Here is a 21,523-nt window from a genome sequence, read left to right on the forward strand (position 1 = left end):
CTGGGAAAATTGGATATCCATATGCAAAATAATGAAGTTGTACCCTTACTTTACACCATATACAAAAATTAATTCAAAGTATACCAAATATCTAAATTTAATAATAAAACTATAAAACTCTTGGGATAAAACATAGGTTAAAAAATCTTCATGATCAGAGTAGGATCCTGATTTTATTTACCTTCACGTTTCTTGGTGGAATTTGAGAAATGTCCTGCATTTAATGGCATTTAGGCATCTAGACTGTGCAAAAAAGCCTGTTTCTCCAGAGGTGGTCTGAGGACTACTGCATTAGAATTATCTGGGATGCCTCCTTAAAATGCAGCGTTCCTGGGACCTTCCTCAAACCAATGAGTGCGAAGCTTGGGAATCTGTACTTCAACCAGCTCTCCAGGTATGCTGTATAAAACTATAAATCATTAGTGTGGACTATACTTTGTAGAATGTATTAAGGTCTTCAGGACTTTTCGAAAATCCGTTTTCTCAGGCCTCTAGCATCAACTTCTGAATCTCTCAATATTACGCTTTGCAAAAACCTACAAGAGAGTCGGAGCCCAGCCTGCCGGTCCCAGACTCTCGGGCGCAGGCGCAGAGCCGCCCCTTCTGGTATGTTGCCCACTCTTCTGATCTGCTCGGTTTTCTAACGGGTCATCTGCTCCAGGAGAATTAGGTACGGGCGGCTGATCAGGCAGTGACTACCCCCGCATACCGAGTAGGACACAACCAGCGGTCTGAGTAGAAGAGTGTCAGCGACTCCGAGAAACTTGGTGAGCGCTGGAGCAATGGGGCAACGCAAGGGTTTGCCATTAATCCTTCCGGCTTCCTCAAGTCCCACGCACTCAGGTTCCGTCTGAGTACGGGTCCGGCCCAGGGTGTGTCCCGCGCTCGGCCCCAGGCGGCCGGTGAGAGGGGCACGCAGGGCCCCGGGATCTGGGGCCTGGACGGGTGGGCCTGGAAGCTCTGGGAAGTTGTCTTGCGGAAACACTTTGTTCCCTTGCGGGAGACCGGCTGGAGGGCCGCGGGTTGTCTGGCCGCAGATCCAACCGTGCGATGTCCCGCTGGCTGGGACGCGGCGCTGTGTCTCTGCGCGGCGCCCAGCGCTCGCCTTGCGGGTGGGCACAGCCTAGTCTCTCGGCTGCACCGACAGCGGGTGGTGGTCTTTGCGTGCGCCCCTGGGAGCTGGAAAAGATCAGAGTTGCGTTCTGCTCGGCTCTAGCTGGGCAAGGAAGGGCCTCTTTACCCAGGATGTTTCCCAGATGCTTGCTGTGTCCCAAGCACTGTTCTAAGAGTTTTTACTGGCATTAACTCATTTAATACTCCCATTAACCCCATGAGATGTACTATTATTATCCTCATGTTACAGATAAGAAAATTGAGGCACACAAAGGTAAAGTACCTTAGTTGAAGTTACAGAGCTTGGGAGTAGTAGCATTTATTTTACAGTTCTGATGATGAGGGTTGGTTCTTGAATATAGTAGGTGTTAAGTATTTGTTGTTGGGGTTAATGAACAAATTCTCAATATCAGTATCTGTGAATTTATTGTGATTTTGAGCCAATTTTCATGAACACTGTTGTCTGAGGACCTGGAGACTATCTCTGTTGTAGGATTGAATGGAGACTGCCTAGGCCCTCCTGCTGACTCTTGTGTATTGGCAAAGGCTCTAGGAAGCAGTCAGCTGATACCAGGAAGTGAAGTACCTGAAGAAAAGCTATTCCAGAACCTGCTTCCTTCTGGATGAAATAATTTCTTAATTGCTTAATATTGAAAAGAGTAGATACAAGGGAAAATTATTCCTGGGTCAGCAATTGATTATAAGAGGAAGTGGCATGCTCAAAAGAATTTCAGATGGTTAGGGTAACAGGAAGTTGTCAGGGTTGTGAGGGCCGGAAAGTTAGTTATATGAAGAGAAGAATAGCTCAGTGGTAGAGTGCAAGCTTAGCATACATGAGGTCTTGGGTTCAATCCCCAGTACCTCCATTAAAAAATAAATAATTAAGCCTAATTACCCCCCGAATTTATTAATCTGAGGTAAGCACAGCAATAATATAATCTTCTTCTGTTGTATATGATATTCTTTATAATAAGCTTTGCCATTTCAAACTTGTAGCATTCACAGAAGCTCTGTGTGAAAAGACATGCAAGTACTAGTAATGCCATTTTACAGTGTAGGACCAGATTTTCCAAAAGGTGAGTCATTTGCCCAGGGATGTTCAGCCCTGTGGTGCAGCAATATCATTGCCTTCTATCTTGACTCTCAGGAATAAGTAAGGGACTACTGCCTACCCACTTTGAATTCATATCCCATGTGAGGAAATCGAATAAACAGGTTAGATTATGTGGCTCAGAGCACCTAGAGAGTTTAGGGAGAGTTGGGACTTGGCCCAAATTCATCCCCTTTCCCTTTTCTCAATAAAGAACTAGAGACTTAAACTCAGATAGAAATACCTACTGTCATTTTCTACTGTCTGGGAGGAGATGGGATTACTTTGGGGCATTTGTTTTAATACTTAGGGTTGCATTCACCTGACCCAATGTGGGTATTACTAGATCAGTGATTCTGGATACCTTAGGATAAGACCTGTTATTCCCAGATTTGCCCTTGACCAAAAAGAAAACCAAGAGGAGGTAGAAGAGGGAAAGGCAACTTTCTAACTCACTATAAGATCTGTATGCCATGTAAGTTAATGATTCTTCCTTCCTTTCTGAAAGTTTGTGCCATCCTGCCAAGTGGAGACATTTATTTCTCTTTTCATAGAATTTCCCTTCTTCAGTGAGTGTGGCAAATTTTGCCCAGTGTGGGACTATTCCCTGTTTACCTGCTGACTGCTCTTAATGTCTTCCTCAACACTAAGTCATTCTATTTTATCATTAGGTGATTGGCCTGTTTCTCCAATGGTTTCATCTGACACGTGGACCTTAGGCTCTTATATGTCTCTGGAGATTTGAAAAAGAGTCTGATCATTCTAGTCTTATCCCCTTAGTTTTTAACCAAGGAAATTTAGCTACCAATGGAGCTGTGGCCAAAATCCAGATTACTTGGTAAATGCTTATACCATGGGACCTCTACCTGATGTTTCATTGGTTTATGCCAAGGATGCCACTCGCTTTGTGGTGCCACTTTAGTGGGGGACAGGAAATTTAATCCTTAGTTTACATAGATAGAGTTTTTAGCATGGTTGAGACTTATTGCAGCCTCTCAGGATAGTAACCTCTCAGAGGTAGTCACTCTTTAAACCTCCACGGTTCTGAAGTCAAGGTCATCCTGGTGTTCTGGGATCAGTGAAGTTTAGTTTCTTGGCCCTTTAGGAACCACATAGGAATGGAAGGTGTGACTTAAATGTTCTTATCCTGCCTGTTGAGAAGCAGTAAGTACAATGCGGTGTAGTGAGTTTGAGTCCAGGATTTATCACTTGGCCTTGGGCCAAATTACTTATCCTTTCTGTATGTCAAATTCTTCATTTGTATTGTGGAAATAATAATAGTATCTCTCTCAGTGTTGTGAGATATAAATGAATCAATATTCCTAAAGTGCTTAGAACAGGCAGGCCCAAGAGAAAAGACCCAAAGAAGGGCCTTTTCCAGAGGCTACACATGCATGTCAGGTTCCAATCACAGTTGGGTTCTTATTTTTAATATAGAAAATTTCCCCAGTGTGGTTTCTGTGTGTCTGTCCATAGGTATCACATATATAAACACATAATGCATAATACAGTTATACATATCATGAGCTTCTTTAAAACAAAAAACAACTCTTGTACTGCACACTATATATACATTAGTTAAATTATAGATAACTTATATCAAATTAGTATATTTTACCAATCATCAAGATATTAATAAGCATGAGATTAAACCCTCAACTTCGAATTGGCTCTGTCCTTTGAACTCTGTCCTAGTTCTTTCTCTATTCAGGAGATCCTACCTACTTTTAGATATCCTATGTTTTAATGGTTCTAGCAAATCACTTTATGAAGATCTTCAAATAAAAAATGCATCATCACAAAGCTCCATGGATGGCTTCTTGGTGAACCTTGGCTTCCAAGGTTTATCTCCACATCTGGGAAGTACCCAAACTCTGAGAAAGGAAAGACTTGGGAAATCAGATCAAATCTCAACCTAGTGGATCTCAAATTGTGCTGTGAGCAGAAACATTAGGGGAACTATTACATAGTTTGTTGCCTAATGCCATGCCCAAGGATTCTGCATGAATTTACAAGAGAATGGATTAAAGAAAAAGCTTCAGTGGGGAAACTTAGAGTCCAGAGAAGGGCAAGAAGAATAGGTACAGATTCCAATATCCTCCCCATTTTACCAACAGAAAGGTTTCTAGAGACAGGATGCTCTGCTGGACACCCAGTGTATATTAGTATTCTAAGAGAGGGCCTTGCTGCTTTTCCTTCTTATAAGGCAAATGTAAGAACAACTTTGTGGGTGGGATGATGGTACCAGGCAGTCTGAATATGGAGTGCCAACTTTTTAGAAGAGTCATCTGGGAAAGCTAGCTGTCTAATACCTGGGAACCTTGAGATCTTTGGGAAGTGTTGGCTCTTCTGGCAGAAGGGAGAAGCCACCTGTCTGAAGGGAAGCTAGGTTTATATTTTAGATCCTCCGACTATGAGAAGAATGTTGGGTAGGAAGGCTGGTCCCAGCTAGTACATTTTTCAGGCAACCGAGAGAGTGTTTCTAAGGTTCATTTTGGACAACTCAACTTGTCAAGACATAAGAACTTATTAAGCACAAATGCCTGGGCCTCATCAAACTCACTAGGTCTGAGGTAATGCCCAGTATCTGAAGTAATGTTTCATAAGTGATTCTGATGCGTATGCATATGCATATAACCTTTCTAATGGAATCAATTTTAGCCCCTTTCAGATACCCACTTTCTCCAGCCCCTCCTGCCACAGCCTCTGTAAAAGTTCATACCATCTTTTCTATAGATCCAAGCATTAATGTTGAGCTCTCAATATCCCTGTGTCTCCAGCAACAATAGCCTTGTGTTAAATCATTTCCAATCAGCAGGAACCCCAGCATGTGAATTGGACATGATCACCCCATTGGAGGAAGGACAACTATAGATACTGGATCTTCAGGGAGCTGAAGAGGGAAGTGACCAAAAATATCTGTCTAGGTGAGTGGTATCATGAAAAGACCACCAATTTGAAATTTGGGAGACACGAGTACAAGTCTAAGCCCTTGCAACTCTCTGGGTGACTTAAGTTACTCAATCTGCTTTCTCTCAATCAAATGAGCAAGTTGGCCTCATTGAACTCTAACTTAAGGTCTGTTGAGGTAAGCTCTGTTAAACCTCTGAAGTTTGTGGTCATAGACTTGTTATGAAGAATACTTCAACTAGTTGGAAGAAGAGTTGGGGGATCAAATAGCAGTGTAATACTTAGCATTTCTGAAATTCTGTTCTCCCTCATTGCTAAGAAAATGGTTGCATCCAAGACTGATAGTCTTCCTCACTTTTTACATTTGGGGGGGGTTCTTTTCTACATTTGAGAGTCTTTACTCTTCTTACCCCTTTCCTTTTTCTCATTTACCATAACTAATTGGCTTCAATAGCTAATGGCTCGTTTTACTTTCTAATCCTCCATTCTTTGCTCATCAGTTGGTGTGTCTGCTCATTTCCATTTGTTTGGCTCAGCATATTACCCAGTCCCCTACCCACATTTCTTGATGTCTCTGTGCTCACTGTGTCCACTGTGAAAACTCTGTCTGTTATCTATTCTGGCCTTATTCACTTCTCTTTCGTTGTTACGTTTTTATCTTCTCCCCATATAAAGTTGCTAGTGTGCATAAACTGCAAATTAGATGTCTTTTTTTTTCTGCTGGTTTATTTTCCATGCTCTCCATACTAGACACAGATGACATTTGCACTTTAAATGTCTTTCAGATAGGGAGATTTGAACTGAACTAAAGCATCAACACCAATCAGGCTATTTCTGAAGAACTAGAGTATTCAGGGTCAGCAATGGAAAGTGTCAGAGGGAACACTGCCCAACGTGCTACAAATGAAGAAGCCTGTAAAAGGGAGGGCCAGTTATCAAGGCAGACAAAATGTCGTATACAGAAGAAATCTTCTTTCGAGAAAACAGCAATCAGAAAAGTGTCAATGACCCTCAAAGAAATTTTCACTAGGGAGAGAGACCCCGAATCTAGTCTAAGCTCAAAATTTAATACACAGCAGAAAATTCCAAAGGGAACTAGGTCCCCCATATCTAGGAAAAACTCGAAAGATAATTCAGACTTAATTAAACACGAAAAACTTTTCCCACAAAGGAAATCTTGTAAATGCAATGAATGTGGTAAAGCCTTTAGTTACCAATCAGACCTTATTGTCCATAATAGGAGTCATGGTGGAGAAAAGCCTTTTGAATGCAGCGAATGTGGGAAAACTTTTAGCCGAAGTACACACCTTATTGAACATCAAAGAACTCACACAGGAGAGAAACCTTATGAATGCAGTGAATGTGGAAAGGCTTTTAGCCGGAGTACACACCTCAGTCTACATCAGAGGATCCATACTGGAGAAAAACCATATGAATGTAGTGAATGTGGAAAAGCCTTTAGCCGAAGTACTAACCTTAGTCAACATCAGCGAACTCATACTCAAGAAAAACCTTACAAATGTAATGAATGTGGGAAAGCCTTCAGTGACCGTTCAACCATAATTCAGCATCAACGCATACACAGTGGAGAGAATCCCTATGAATGCAGTGAATGTGGGAAAGCTTTCAGTTGGATCTCATCTCTTATTGAACATCAGAGAACACACACTGGGGAGAACCCCTATGAGTGCAGTGACTGTGGCAAAGTGTTCAGTCGAAGCTCATCCCTTGTTGAACATCAGAGAATTCACACCGGAGAAAAGCCCCATGAGTGTAGAGAATGTGGAAAGGGCTTCAGTCGGAGCTCCTCCCTTATTATTCACCAGAGAACTCATACGGGAGAGAAGCCTTATAAGTGTAATAACTGTGGGAAAGCCTTCAGTCAGAGTTCAACTCTCATAAGACATCAGCAGCTTCACACTAAAGAGTAATATCTGAGCTTTCATTAATGTTAGCACAAGAACACATAGCATAACCTCCCACAACTGAAAAGAAACATACATACTTGTCTGAATTTTCCTTCCCTACTAGCTAGCTATAAGCCAGTTTCAAGTTAGCCTTCCTTTCATTTTGTAAACTAAACGTTCAAATGAGTGATCAATCCAACAAGAGGGTGACTTTACAAACCGAACATATTCAACCTAATATTCTGTAGGACTCTAATCTTAGAATATACAGCTACCTAACACTTGCAGTTCCTCACCTTATCTGTTCCATGAAGCTTGGTCCCTGAACAACCAGCAAACCATCTCTTTCCCAATCGTGTGTGTGTGTGTGTGTGTGTGTGTGTGTGTGTGTGTGTGTGTGTGTGTGTGTGTGTGTGTGTTTGTGCGCGCGCACGCGCATGCATGGTTTTCATGCTTGCTGGTTCCAGGAGCAGAAGAGAAGGAGCTGGCTTCTATTCTGAAAACAAAAAACTCCCCACCAGCTTGGGCATAATAGTATTAAGGCAAATTCAGTCTCTGGACTTATAAAGACAGATTTTTCTTTCTTCCTCCCTCACCCTTTTTGCTATAGTCTATTTTCCTCAAAGTATAACTCATAGTTCTACTAATGTTCCTAACAAATCCTAGTGTTATTTTATCTCATCCTTACCAAGAATGTCCTAAAAAATCTTACAGACATTTAGTTCCTCCCTTATGTTAAAAAAAAATACTGCCCTATTTTTAAATATTTTCTTTCGTTTACAGACTTCATGAAATTTACACCCTCTGGTTCTGACTCTCACCAATCTTGTAAGGCTTATCTTACAAACAAGGACAAACTCGGTGCCTATTTCTCAGTCCTTTTTCTACTTGACATTTGCAGAATTGGCACTACGGCCACTCTTATGCCTTAAAATTTGAGCTTCTGGGATCCACAATTCTGTGCTGATCTGTACTTTTCCTACCTCCCAGCATTTCTCTGATTAACAATGATCAGCTCTGACTTTGGGCAAGAATTGGACCAGAATAATTTTATTTCATTGACTTATAATACTTAAGGTTATTCAGTTAGATTGTAAGCTTACTAAAGACAGAAATCTTGTTTCTGATCCCTATAAAACATCACCAAGTGCTGAAGAGTCAACTAAATGCCCCGTAATTATTCCTGATTCCTCTTTATCCTGGGTAATCAGTCTGCTAGGGTCTATTTGAGATGACTGAATAGTTGATTTCTTTCTCTCTAGTCCTACTGCCACTACTAAGTCCTGGGAGGTTTGGGCCGGGATTACCAGAGTAAACACACTGTTGCTGCGCCTGTCTCCCTGTCTTTATCTAGCTGCCTGACTGAACTATCTCTTTGTTCAGAAAGAATCCACAGTTTCCCATTGTCCCCAGGAAAAAGTTCAAATGGCTTTAACTTGAAGACCTTCCACAGTTGGATCTATTTTCCATTACTTATTTTCCATCACTCCCCAGTACAATTGGGCAGGCCTGTCCTTTGTCTCCACTAAACCCTTTCTCTTCACACTGGGCTTCCTTTCAGACTATTCCATTGTTATCCTCCTTTACATGCCCTACTTTCTTCCCTGTGTCTCCAGAAATCTATCCACCCTTTATAAAAGGCCCTGCTCAGGCCCTGCCTCCTCTGCGGTACTTTCAGTTCCCCACCTGCTTAGACGTCCTTTACAGTGATTATCTACATCATCCGCCTGTGTTACATACTTCCTTACTCTGCTCTCTAGTTCTGTCAGGTGCTTTTTCCCATGAACTTTTTTGAAGTTAGAAATTGTCTTAAATCTCTTAGAAGCCCCATCTAATACCTAGTACAATGCAGGCCTGAACTCTAGTTTTAATCTAAGTCAGGAAGGTTTAATACTACAGTCACTTTATTCTTTTGAATGGTGAGATAACCTCATAAATATTTTAGTGCTTTTTGTCCTTCCTTGAATTATGTACATTAATTCTTAGAACTGACTCTCCTTTAGAGTTCCTGGGATGTTGGCCTCTTGGCTTGCCACTTCATGAGACTATTGTAAGGAGTAGGTAGGTTTATTCATGTAAAGTGATGAAAACAGTGCCTGACATATGGTAAATGCTCAATAAATGCTAATTGTTATGATTCTATTCTGTCATATCTACCCATAGTCTTTCATTTCATCCCTGAAGGGTCTGTAACTCCACAGAAATGGAAAACTAGGATCATAATCAAATAAGTTAGAAGCTATTTCTTCTAACTGCCATCATAGATAATGGTCATCTATTTTATTATAAATCTATTATATGTCAAAAATGACTCAAGGCAGCTTACAAGATATGATGAAATAGAAAACTGAAAATACATACAAATCAGCATTAGAGAAAGAAGAAAGTGCATAGAAGATCAACATCGTGACAAATTATGGTTTACCATATGGTTATTCAGGTAGGGATGCAAAGTGAGCATTCTGGCAATCAAAGTGAGATGGTCATTTGCTTACATTGTATTTGGAAGGGGGCAAAATGTCCATTCTTCAAGGAAAGCAAAGTTTTCCTAATAGTTAGATTTAAGATTAATTTCTCCATTGGCCTTCATGTGATTATACAATGTGTTGATAGCAAAAAATAAAAAGTATGTATTCTCCTCAATACCTAACATATAGTATGCTTTCCAGTGGATAAATGTATAGTAGCTCAGAAAGGCAAATGTAAGGATTCTTTTCGGGGCGGAGTTGGGTTAGAAGGAACAGAGGATAGAGTATATTAGATAATCAAGTATTTACTGGGTGCCAGAAGGAAAGCTCTTTTCACACATTTGAGTCACTTAATTTACCACATAATGGGATGAAGAAACTGAAATTTACAGATGTTAAATAACTTACTCAAGGTTCAGGATTTGACCCCAATACTGGACCTCATAAGCTGGACCCTGGCAAGATCTGAAAAAGAAAGAACTGTGTAAGTAAAAGCATAGAGGTGGGAAAATGCCCAGTTTGTTCCAATAGACAAACTGGATTGTCTGTGGTAGGGAGTTCAATGAAATAAAAATGAGAAAGTTTATTTGGAATTGGATAACTGGATGATGACTGCCTTGAGTACTAGCTTGTGTTTGGATTTAATCATTTAGGCAGTGAGGGAATTACTGGAGGGTTTTGATCATGGTAATAAAATTTGGTTACAGGAGGGAAGATTAATTTGGTAGAGGACAATGTGGTTTGGGAATGAGAGAGACAGCAGTAGAAACTAGATGGAAAGTTGAAGTATTAAAATAGTGGTATTGGGGAACAGAGAGCAGTAGTCAGATGAAGAGCTGGTAAAGGAAAGGTTCTATGAAACTAGTGACTAGATATGGGCAAGGAAGAAGAGGGACCAGCAATTCCTTAATGCAAAGGTCAAAGAGTTTCTGTTTATAAATTGAGGACTGCCTGAATTCCCAATCCCTTACCTGACTCTAAGGTGTGTACAGAATCATTCTGCAGGAGGTTTGACAAAGCTTCATAGATATAAACTAGAAGAATGTTACCAAGGATATCATGTGGTTGCAGTCAAAAGAATTATCCATTAGATAAGGCTTCTGGCCCCAACAATGCCATTTACTCCCTGAACACAAGTCAGCCATTCAGCATGAGTCTCAGTTTCCCCATTATTTCCATTTATGCCACAAAACTCCTCCAATAAGAAATTTAAAAGTGAAACTGCTTAAAAAGCAAAATACTCAGTAATTTAATAACTTACAACAATAAAGTGATGTTGTAAAGACATTGAGTGCTTATCTATAACATTGAGTGTTTATGTATAAATCACTGTTCTAAAGCTTTACATGAATTAATTCATTGACTCTTTACAAAACCCTAGGAATGGAGCCCAAGATAATATTATCCATATTACAAACACAAGGAAACTGAGGCTGAGATAAGTAAATCAAGGTCACACAGCAAGTAAATTACAGAACTGGGACTTGAACCTCAGCATTCTGAGGCTGGGGACCACATTCTTCTATTTTATGACCCTCCCTGCAAGAGAACACACCCTCAGAAAGTGGGCTCTCTAAAGGAATTTGGTAATAGCATTGTCCTCTCCCCTGAACCATTTTCTTAGGAATCCTAAAGACCATCCTGACACACACAGCAGAACCTAACGGAGAGAAGTGGTCTGGATGACCTGACGTGAGGGTGACATTATAGAGGTCCCATGAATTCCGCTGACACTCCACCCTGAAACAAGAGAGATTTTTTTTTTCCTAGCCCTTTTTTAAACAGTTTCCTATTGAGATGTCTGGTTTTCCCTTTTCCACACTTCAGAGGTTGATTTATTTCCCCCTTGACTCTTTCTGCTATCCATATCCTTCTGACACTTTGAAATAAGCCAAAAACCCCACTACTCCCCACCTCTTTGATAGTCACAGAGAATTTTGTGGTTTTTACTTTAATACTAAATTTTCCTGGTAAAGCAATCAGAAACAGCTTCAATCCCAGCAGCTTTAGGATATATTCCTTCATGTGACTTTCCTTCTTCTTCCCCAAAATGTCAGGCTGAAAAGTTAGTCAGGTTTGTTTTTCCTGGTAAAGATTCCTGTTTCCCAAATACCAGGCACGCAGTCTCCTCAACTTCTCGGTCCTACCCCTTCCCTGCAGTGTTGCCCAGACCCATGCACTGGGATTTACTTGTTTCTGTTGTCAAACTAGACACAATCTCATAGAAACTTTTGTATACCGGGACTTAACTCCGTGTACAGCACCCCGGCGGGCACAGCCTCCTCCCTCGCCCTCCGGATTCAGTGGCTGCCATTATGGAGCTCATAATCGACACAAGGACTGGACCTCTCACCCCCTTCAGTAGCAGGTGAGAGCCTGCGGAGCCTTGCGTCCCTCCTCCCAAAGCAGTGGTGGGTGGCCTTGGGAGGACACCGCGGAGCAAACTCCAAACTACCAAGACCGCGCCTTGCCTGGCCCGAATCTGCGTCTGAGAACTACAATTCCCAGAAACCTCGGAGATGCACAATCGTCACAGCGCCCAGACTCCATTTCCCAGAATTCTTAGGGCCAAGTCCCACCCGCACGGAAAATCCTGTGTGACGTCATCGACGACCCGCTGAAGATTCTAAAGTCTGTGCGGGTGGGCGGTGCCACGCTAAGTACTATGGGGGGTATCAGTGGCCTTCGTTTGGGGCTGGTGGCCTAGTCAGAAGCTCTGTGGCTTCTTTTTCTAAAGCACTGGTGTATCAGAGTGAAGCTTTCACCCTTTTCCGTTAGGTTTTATTTATTTTACATGCGTTTTTCTTGCCTGTTATGTATTAATCTGATTCTTTGATTTGTGGACTGTGAGATTGAAGATGAGTCATTCTCTTCACTGAAAATTTATTCAGCTCCATTAAAGAGGCCACCCTACCCCCCACTCTAACACACACACCCCTATACACCCTGAAAAGTATAAGGGGATGAAAAGCAAAAAATAAATGCTTGCTCCCATTACTCAGATAATCCCTGTACATACTAGTAAATGTTCTTTCAGCCTTTTGTTGTTCTGATATCTCTGTATCTACCAATGCTAGACATGGGGATGGACTATGTATATGTACGTTTATACATAACAAAAAAATTATATAGTTTATATGTAGCAAAATGTTTACACATTCATCTTGAACTTTCCCCATGTTAGTTAATATTTTCCAATATAATTTTTAATGGTACTATCAAAGAACTAATCCTGTCCCTGTATCAGCATTTTTCAGGTTTCCTAAAAAACAGTGTTTTTAATTAGAACCCCTAGCAAAAGCTTCAGTCTGCTATTGTCAAAACAATATTGTAAAATTGCTTTCAACTTTTTTTTTAATGGGGTACTGGGGCTTGAACCCAGGACCTCATGCATGCTAAGCATGCACTCTACCACTTGAGCTATACCCTCCCCCACAATTATTCTTAATTTTATTAGTTGTGATATTGACACTATGGTTATGTTTAAAAGGAAGAAAAAGTCCTTATTGGTTAAAAGATACTTACTGACAAGACAAATGATAAGATGTCTAGGTCTTACTTAAAAACACTCCAGGAATAAATAAAAGTGGGGAGTGAGGGAGGGATTTCTAAACAAGGTTGGCAAATACTGATTATTGTTTAAGCTGGGTGAAGAATACACTTGATTTTACTTTTTTATTTGTGTCCATTTGAAATTTTCTATAATTAAAAAAAAATGTATACAAGCATTTCTTTTGGAACAATGTGGCTAGCTAATTCTTTCCAACCTTATGTTCAAGCCATCCTTTGACTACTGCCCAAATGAAGAATTTTCACCTCCACTGTCATCTCTGTACTGCTCACTGATTCCTTTTCCTGGGACCCACCTTCTTACTAGTTTTTTTCACAGTACCTCTGAAACTAAAGTAAATCTCAACTCTTTCTGGAACACTCCTTTTACCTTCATGCTCTCCCACATCTCAGTCTCCTCCTGATCTTCCCTACATACATGACTTTAGCATCTGGCTTATAGCCTTCTGCTCTATTTCATGTCTCATTTCATTCTGAGTGACATCAGTATGCCTGATGGAGTGACTGCTTAGTAAATATTTGTTGACTCAATCAGTGTCCACATGGATGAATCATCCAGCAACATTCTGTCTTTTATCTGGAACCCTGGGGTCTTGGCAGGCAGGAATCCCCCACGCCTGTGGGTGATGCAGCATCTGCTACCTGTGCTTTTTCTCACCCATCGGTGAATCTAATCCTTCCTTTTTAATTCTTGTTCCAAAAGTCCTCCTCCTCCTCTGCCTTTAAAAGGTGCCCGCCATCTGCTCCCCACCCACAACCTTCTGTCCTTCACACTTTCCACACCCACAGCTTAGCTTCTATCCATCCCAACATTGTCAGAGATACTATTTCTTTCTGCCTTCTTTATGACTTTCCTGTCACACTCTTTTCACTTTTCAATCTTTCCTTTTCTAGTGACTCATTTTATTATCACTTTAAACAAGTCTAGTAGGTCTCTCCTATTTAAAAATATCCTCGTTAAATTCATATGCTGTTTTTGCCACCAAGCTAATTCTCTCCTAATATGGCCAGATTTCCATCCCTTTAGACTGCTACATATTTCCTCCATTTTCCACCTTACCATCCACTTATTCTATAGCCCTTTATATTTGACCTGTTCCCTTGAAACTCAACTATATCTGCTCATAGGATAAGGAAAATTAAAAGTACACCAAGGTATCATTTTCACTAATCAGACTGGCAAAAATTCTTAGGTTTGACAACATTCTTTGCCAAGGCTATAACAAGTCAGTCTCACATATTGCTGGTAGTAGAGAGCAACCCCATGAAGGGGAATTTGGTAATATCTGACTATTGCATATATGCACATATTTAAAATGACATATGTATATATATGGTAATTCATTGAATAACTTGTAATAGCAAAAATATTGATAATAACCTAAATGTCCTCCATAATGGAATTGGTTAAATAAATTATAGCCATCCATACAGTGAAATACTATGTAGCTTGTGATAGTTAGTATTATGTGTCAACTTGGCTAGGCTATGGTGCCTAATTGTTTGGTCAAACACTAGTCTAGATGTTTCTGTGATGGTATTTTGTAGTAAAATTATTTAGTAAAGTTTATTACCCTTCATAATGTGAGTGGGCCTCATTCAATCAGTTGTAATCCTTAAGAGCAAAACCCAGGGATTCCCAAAACAGACGGAAATTCTGCCTCAAGATGGTAACATAGAAATCCTGAGTTTCCAGCCTGCTGGTCTGCTTTTAGGGATTTTGGACTCAAGACTGCAACTTCAACTCATCCAAATTTCCAAACTGCTGACCTGCCCTATGGATTTTGGACTTGTCAACCCCCAAAATTATGTGAGTCAATTCTTTAAAATAAATCTCTCTGTATTTCTCTTTTTATCAATATGTTCTGTTTCTCTGAAGTACGCTAATGATACTCAGTTATAAAAAAGATGGAGACACTCTCTATGGAAAGATCTCCAGAATATATTTTTGGGTGAAAAAAAGGTGCATAACATTCTATGTTCTATATCTTGTGTTTAAAAGGAATTGAATCAAGAATGTGTATTTTTTTTTATATTTGCTTACATCTGCACTAAAACTCTTGAAGGGTACACAAATTAAAGTGTTTACTTGAGAAGGAGGTTCTAGACAGATGGAAGACAGCAGTAGGAGTGACAAGTTTTGGGGGTTATTTTTAAATACTTTTTTGATATTTGAACCATGTGACTGTTTTTAACCTATTCAAACTTAAATTTTCTGAGGACTACACTAACCCCTAATTGTAAATTCATGAATCTTTCTGGTAAAAATCCTAACTCAGTAGCATGCTACACTACACACCAATCATTCCTTGCAATTTTCTCCTCTAGCTGCTCAGAGCTTTAATCCTAATTCTTCAATTTTCCTTACCTCTCTTCAACCCTTCTTATTCCTGAATAGGACATTCTCCTAAGTTCTGTATTTAGCATCTTTCCTCTGCAGCTTAAACTATTACTTCTGTGTACCAGACCTGCACCTCCACACAGAGCCTTCCTCATGAGCTCAAAACTTTCATTTCCAACTACTTTCCAGATGTCTCCAGACCTGTATCAATATTCTGTTGGCACTACAAACTAATATGTCAAAAAAAAAAAACAACTCACTCATCACCTTCAATCCAACTTTTTATACAGGCTACCATGTTGGGTGGGAAGTAGGAAAGTAGGAAAAAGAGAACGGAAGAACAGAGTCCTGAGAAATAACTGTCCTACTCAGAAGCTCCTAGGATTTCCATGTAAAAAAATCATCACCAGCCTGTTTATTGTAATCTCCCTTCCTTCCATCTGAAAATCAAGGTCCACCTCCTTCTAGGACTTAGGGTTGGACCAGGGACACAGCATGAAGCCCCAGTGGATAAAGGTCAAGTCTGGGACACAAGACACATGTGCTGAATCTCTGCATCTGCTCGCATCTGACCCAAACTGCACTAGTTAATGGAAGATAGTTTCCTAAAACCTGACTCAAGAAGCATTTAAAGAAACCAAAGCAATAATTTTCTTGATAGCTTTGTAGAACTAAGACGTGAGTTTCACGAAGTGGCAAGGTCTGGGAAAAGGCACAGGCACAAGGAACCCAAGATTCTAGTTTCTGTAGTACTACTAATTAGTCATGTGATGTTACATAACAAGGTCTGAGCCACAGTTATTCTTAAACAAAATTGAAGATAACTACTTAGCCCACATGCCTCAAAGAGCTCCTGTGAGAATAACATGAGAAAATAGAAATGAAAGTTATGATAAACTAAAAGGAAATCCTCCCTCAGATTTGACTGAAGTCCAAACTATTATAAACCTCTGGACTAAGAGTCGGTAGAAAAGTAGGCTGTGTGCTCTTTCCTACTGCAATAGTGGCCACAGAGGGTCTCTGCTCAGATTCTAGGGGTTTTTTTTCTCACGTTGGGTAGAACTTGCTGGGGAAGCCTGGCCTGGACACTGGAAGAGTAGTATTACCTAAATTATCTTATATGGACAGTGCTTACTGTGAGCCAGGCACTGTGCTAAGCACTTCACTCATTTTGTCTTATCTAATCCTCAGCCATTTTTTTTTAACTGTTAAGTCCTTTGAATGCCACTAAGAGGCTGATCTCTGTGGACTGCATAGAGTGGAAGAAGAAAGAGGTAACTATATTATTCCCCCACTGGGTCTGGTTACAGTATTCCACTTTGTGGTAAGCTGAATGATAGCCTGTCAAAAAATATCTAGGTCCTAATCCCTGGAAAGTGTGAATGTTATTTTTATGGCAAAAAAAGACTTTGCGGAAGTGATTAAAGTAAGGATCTTGAAATGGGGAGATCACCCTGATTATCAGGTTGGACCCTAAATGCAATCACATATTTCCTTATAAGACAAAGGCAGAGAGAGATGTGATGACAGACACAGAAGAGGAGGAGGCAATGGAGGCAGAGATTGGAGTAATGCAGCCACAAGCCAAAGTATGTCAGCAGCCATCACAAGTTAAAAGAGACAAAGAATGACTTCTCCCCTAAAGCTTCCAGAAGGAGTGACCCAGTGAAACTGATTTCAGACTTCTGGACTCCAGAACTGTGAAATAAATCCGTTGTTTTAAGGCACCAAATTTGTGCTGATTTGTTACAGCAACCATAGGAAATGAATATATTCTTTTGCCCTTACTCTTTCAGGCTCAGGAGTGGTACTGTCTTCCTGTGACTGATAGAAGCTGGTGTTCCACTGTCTTTTGCTGGTTCCTTTCCTTAGTTAAATTTTCTTCAGTTAAACTGCTTGAGTATGACCATTGGTGTCTTCCTGGGACTCTACCTAGAGGTGGAGTAAAGAAGAAAGAGACCAAATAAGTCCCCAATAGACCCACTCTTTGTTTCCTGGTCTTCATGGGCAATGCTGGGCCACCAACCTCCCAGAACTGTGGTTCTAGATTTCTCTTGGCCCCAGGATGACATTTCTCAGAGGCCTCAGTAATGATACAATCTCTTGGATCTGGACCTTGAGCTTTTATACTTTCTCACTAGTCTAAGATTGAGATGAATGCCCTCACTCCTGTTCAAGGGTGAGTCATCCATGGCCCAGGGACCCATCTGAGCCTATCCAAGGTAGAGGGTGTGTCCAAGACAGGGTCTAGAATACAGGTTCCATCCCATTGTGAGGTCATTCATATCAGACCCTCTTTCCCTCTCCTCTCTACACCATCTTCACAGGGACAAATCTAGAGAGAGAGAAACTTCCCTGACTTTTCTCTTGTCATATCAAACTATTTTTCCTGGGAACCACTCTTTACCATTAACTAGACAAAGATAGCCCACCACTAAAATTGAATAATTGCAGTTTAAACGAGGGAAAGTTAATGGATTGATTTTTTTCTTAATATTAACTTGTCTGGCCATGTTTCTAAAATCTTTATCAACTGTCAACACTCTCCTGCCCCGATAGACCACAAAATGAAAGACCAGGGAGCAAAGTAATTGTATATGGTTTAACAGTAGATCATGTTCCAATCCAGCAAGTAGACATGACTTTAATTTTATGGTGTGTTTTTGTAGTAAAGCCAGAATTTCTGCAGGGAAACAATTTGATTCCTAACACCTATGTGTGAAGAGTAGCAGTTGAAATTTGAGCCTAGTTCATGCAAAGACTCAGATTGGGGTGATGGTTTGGTCACCCCCACAGAAGCAGGATGGATCTCCCCCATCAAAAATTCGGTTCAGATGTCAAGTCTGATGGCTCCACAAAGGCACCAGAAGGACATAAAGCGTTTATTATCCATAAATAAAGACTTTCTGGGGAGAGCATGGCAGGCTCCCAAACTGGTCTGAAAATAGCCCGAGAGAAAGAGCAGAGAGGGGTTCCTAGGGTAGGTTTTATCGTGGACTGGGATGAAGGTTCCTGCATGTGGGTCAGGGATTGTGCAGCTTGAATACCCTCACCCAGAACTTATTAGCTTGCCCAGAGAGGAAGTAGAAGGGGAGAAGGGTTGGCTTGAAAGCTGTCAGCAGCCAGTCATTAAAAATAGAAACAAACTCTTAAATACAAGTGGGGGTTTTTTTGCATGAAGGGTCAAGAACCTTTTGGAAAATAACTCATCCTAAGGGAAGTGACAGTGGATATGTTCCAGGTGTCAAGGGCAGAGTGCCAATAGCTGATGTAAAGGATGATTTTGAGTACCACATGCTGTCTGGTATTTATAAAACCATTTCTCTCAGCTGTTTGAATTGTAGAGAAAAGGAGATCAAGTAAAATTTTTCAAGGAGCTCTTTCTAAAAAAAACTCTATTAGCCCTAAAAGGCAAAGGGAGCAGCATCCCTGCTTTCTAAAATAGCTCTTTAAGCCTCCTTAACGCACCTGCACCCTACTTATTCATGGACCCTGTGTCCCTCTATTTTCTCAGTCCCTTCCTAGTTTCACTTCCTAGTCTCTCTTGCCTGGATGCTATAATTTACCTAGGGATGTGGGCCAAGATTACTTTCCCTCCAAAGAATAGGATCATTATGATGAATATTGACCTCTCTCCCTCCTTATAATGTATTTGCCTTACTTAAGCTTCAGCTAGTTACTCAATTATAAATACTAATTGACTGCCCACTGTTTGAGGCAATATGCCCAAGGGCTTGTGCCTTCTTCTACTGTCTTGACCTGATGATAGTTACATAGATGTGTCCACTTTGCACATTTATATTTTGTGTTTTTTCATTTAATGAGTTCCAAAGCTGAATTCAGATTCCTCCGCCCCTCTGTGAACCTGCTCCTTCCTTGGTATTCCTCTTCTCAGTACATGGCAGCTCCTCTCTTCAAGTTGCTCAGGGCCTAAGCCCTTAGAGCCATTCTAGTTTCCCTTTCTCTCACACTTTCATATCCAAACCATCAGCAAATGTTGCTTGCTGTATTTTCAAAATATAGCCTCAATCCAACTACTTCCTACCACTTATCATTAATACCTCTGAGTCACCATTAGCTCTTACCTGAATGATTGGAGTAGCATTCCAAGCAGAGTCCTGCTTGCACTCTTGACCCCCTATAATCTCTTCTGTACACTGCAGTAAGTGACCCTTTTAAAACATAATTAAAATCATGTCACTCCCATGTCAACACCCTTCAATGACTTACCATCTTATTCTGAATAAAGTGGCCAAATTCTTACCATGGCAAAACATACTGCATGAAGTGTATTCCAGCTGCCTCTGACTGCATCTCCTACCACTCACTCACTGTGCTCCAGCCAGTGTTCCTAAAACTGCCAAAGATGCTTCTATCTCAGGACATTTAGGGCCACTAGTCTCTCTTCCTGGAGCGCTTTTCTCCCAGATAGCCACCTAGTTCATTCCCTTACTTCCTTGTGTCTGTGCTCCAATGGTACTTCATTAGAAAGGCATTTCCCAGCCATTCTATCTACAATAGCACCACAACCCCTGGTGGTGACTTCTCACAAGCCCTTCATGCTTCTTTGGTATTATTTATAGCACTTATCACCACTTGGCACTTAACACAGTTATTTATAATGGGATGCTTTGTGAAAGCAGATATTTGATTTTGTCCCCTTCTGGACTCCAACCACTATGAGGTCAGGTACCTCACATGCACTGGCTGTGATTGAATGGATTTTAATGAAGACCTAAATGTTTAAGAATGAGTGACTAGGTTATGTGATATTTCCTCCCTTTTCTCTTCCCTCCACCCAGTTATTTGACAAAAACCTGGGTAGCCCAGTATCTATAATCTAGTGGCAGATTTTAAAAACTGCCAATATAGGACCTAGAGGAAAATGCTTGGTCACTAAATACTCAGTCTTGGACATTGAAACATCCAAAGATATATATGAAAATACTAGAATTTTAAAATAAATACTAGAGAATGATTTGCCTCATAAAGAATTGTGGCTTTATTTCTGAACAGTCTGTCAATGAGTGTTAAATTGCTAAGATAAACTGAATCCCTCTGCTATTTTTCTAGACTAATTCTATCTTCAGGGAAAAAGCTATAACTTCTAACTTCCAATTCTCCCCTATACGTCTTCTGTTTGTTTTTGTTAGTGGAAGCACTAGGGATTGAACTCACTTTCTCAGTACGAGAAACGTTAAAGAAGTAATACTAGTGTTATATTAGGTGTTTATGGCATATTAATCACAAAATTAAGGGACAAAAAACCCTAAATAGTTACTTAAGTTCCTCTCTGTTCTTCAAATAGAGGTAAGGAAAGAAGGTAAGTACATGGCTAAGGGACATGTGAGGTGATAAAGGACAAACCTTAGTTAACCACAGTGTATAATCAGATTGACAAGTCTAAGAAAGAGCAGCAACTGCAAATCCACCCACTTTGGAAAACTGTGGGATGGCTAGCAGAGACGTTTTTGAGATACTCATAAAGGAGATACAGAAACCAAGATCATGTTAAGTCCTGGAGCTTCAATTCACTGCCTATCCCTGCTCCAGGCCTGTGTTACCTGGGAGTGGTTAGCACATACCCAAAGTCTGGGAATATGAAGGAAGACAAGCAAGCAGAGGCAAGGCATGAAAGATCAGATGTTTTTCGAGTAAAAGGGGAATTAAGTTAGTGATCACATATTCTTGGTGCTCTAGGTTTGATCTGATAGTATCTATGGAGATCAAATTAATGGAACAAAGTAGGACCTTTCAGGGTTAATCACAAATTCCCAAATAAATTCTGTCCTTTCACATAGGAATTGGAGTGGCAAAGGACAAGAGTCTTCCTGTCCATTACAGACAGACTAGTGTTTTCTACTTGGGGATCTCCTTTGAAATAGGAGCTTTCACCTGGATATAGAAATTTACATTTCCCTGCATTGTAGAAGAGCTCAGATTCCCATCAAAGCTTATCCTATAATCTGAGATCCATTCCTCTCTGCCAGTGTCCACCTTTCTGCAATGGGATAACTGCTATTCCTACATAGTGGAAACCATGAGAAATTTAAGAAATATCAAGATGACACTTCTTTATAGATGTTTCAAACTACAACAGCAAAAAGCCCTGAGATTTACATGG

General features: G+C 40.5%; 1 protein-coding gene and 1 long non-coding RNA gene across 5 annotated transcripts in view; one reads left to right on the top strand and one right to left on the bottom strand.

Moving 5' to 3' along the window:
• Positions 1-21,523, top strand: part of ZNF391 (zinc finger protein 391) — a 24,881-nt gene continuing 3,358 nt past the window's right edge. Inside the window, exons 1-3 of one of the 4 annotated variants that reach the window (XM_006194158.3) lie at positions 1-767; positions 5,019-5,130; positions 5,899-13,228. In XM_006194158.3, coding sequence (XP_006194220.1) covers positions 5,977-7,044 — 1,068 coding nt within the window. In that variant the 5' untranslated portion in view covers positions 1-767; positions 5,019-5,130; positions 5,899-5,976 and the 3' untranslated portion in view covers positions 7,045-13,228. Of the gene's footprint in view, positions 768-5,018; positions 5,131-5,898; positions 14,869-21,523 lie in introns of those variants that run through there. The other 3 variants (XM_014567240.2, XR_004313720.1, XR_004313719.1) reach the window with 3 other exon arrangements.
• Positions 774-11,847, bottom strand: LOC116658361. Its single transcript, XR_004313734.1, has 3 exons — positions 11,728-11,847; positions 9,897-9,953; positions 774-1,179 (listed from the first exon to the last, which is right to left on the bottom strand). It is a non-coding gene; the product is annotated as an uncharacterized LOC116658361 (long non-coding RNA).

The sequence above is a fragment of the Camelus ferus genome, chromosome 20, assembly GCF_009834535.1.
Source record: "Camelus ferus isolate YT-003-E chromosome 20, BCGSAC_Cfer_1.0, whole genome shotgun sequence".
Lineage (NCBI taxonomy): Eukaryota > Metazoa > Chordata > Mammalia > Artiodactyla > Camelidae > Camelus > Camelus ferus.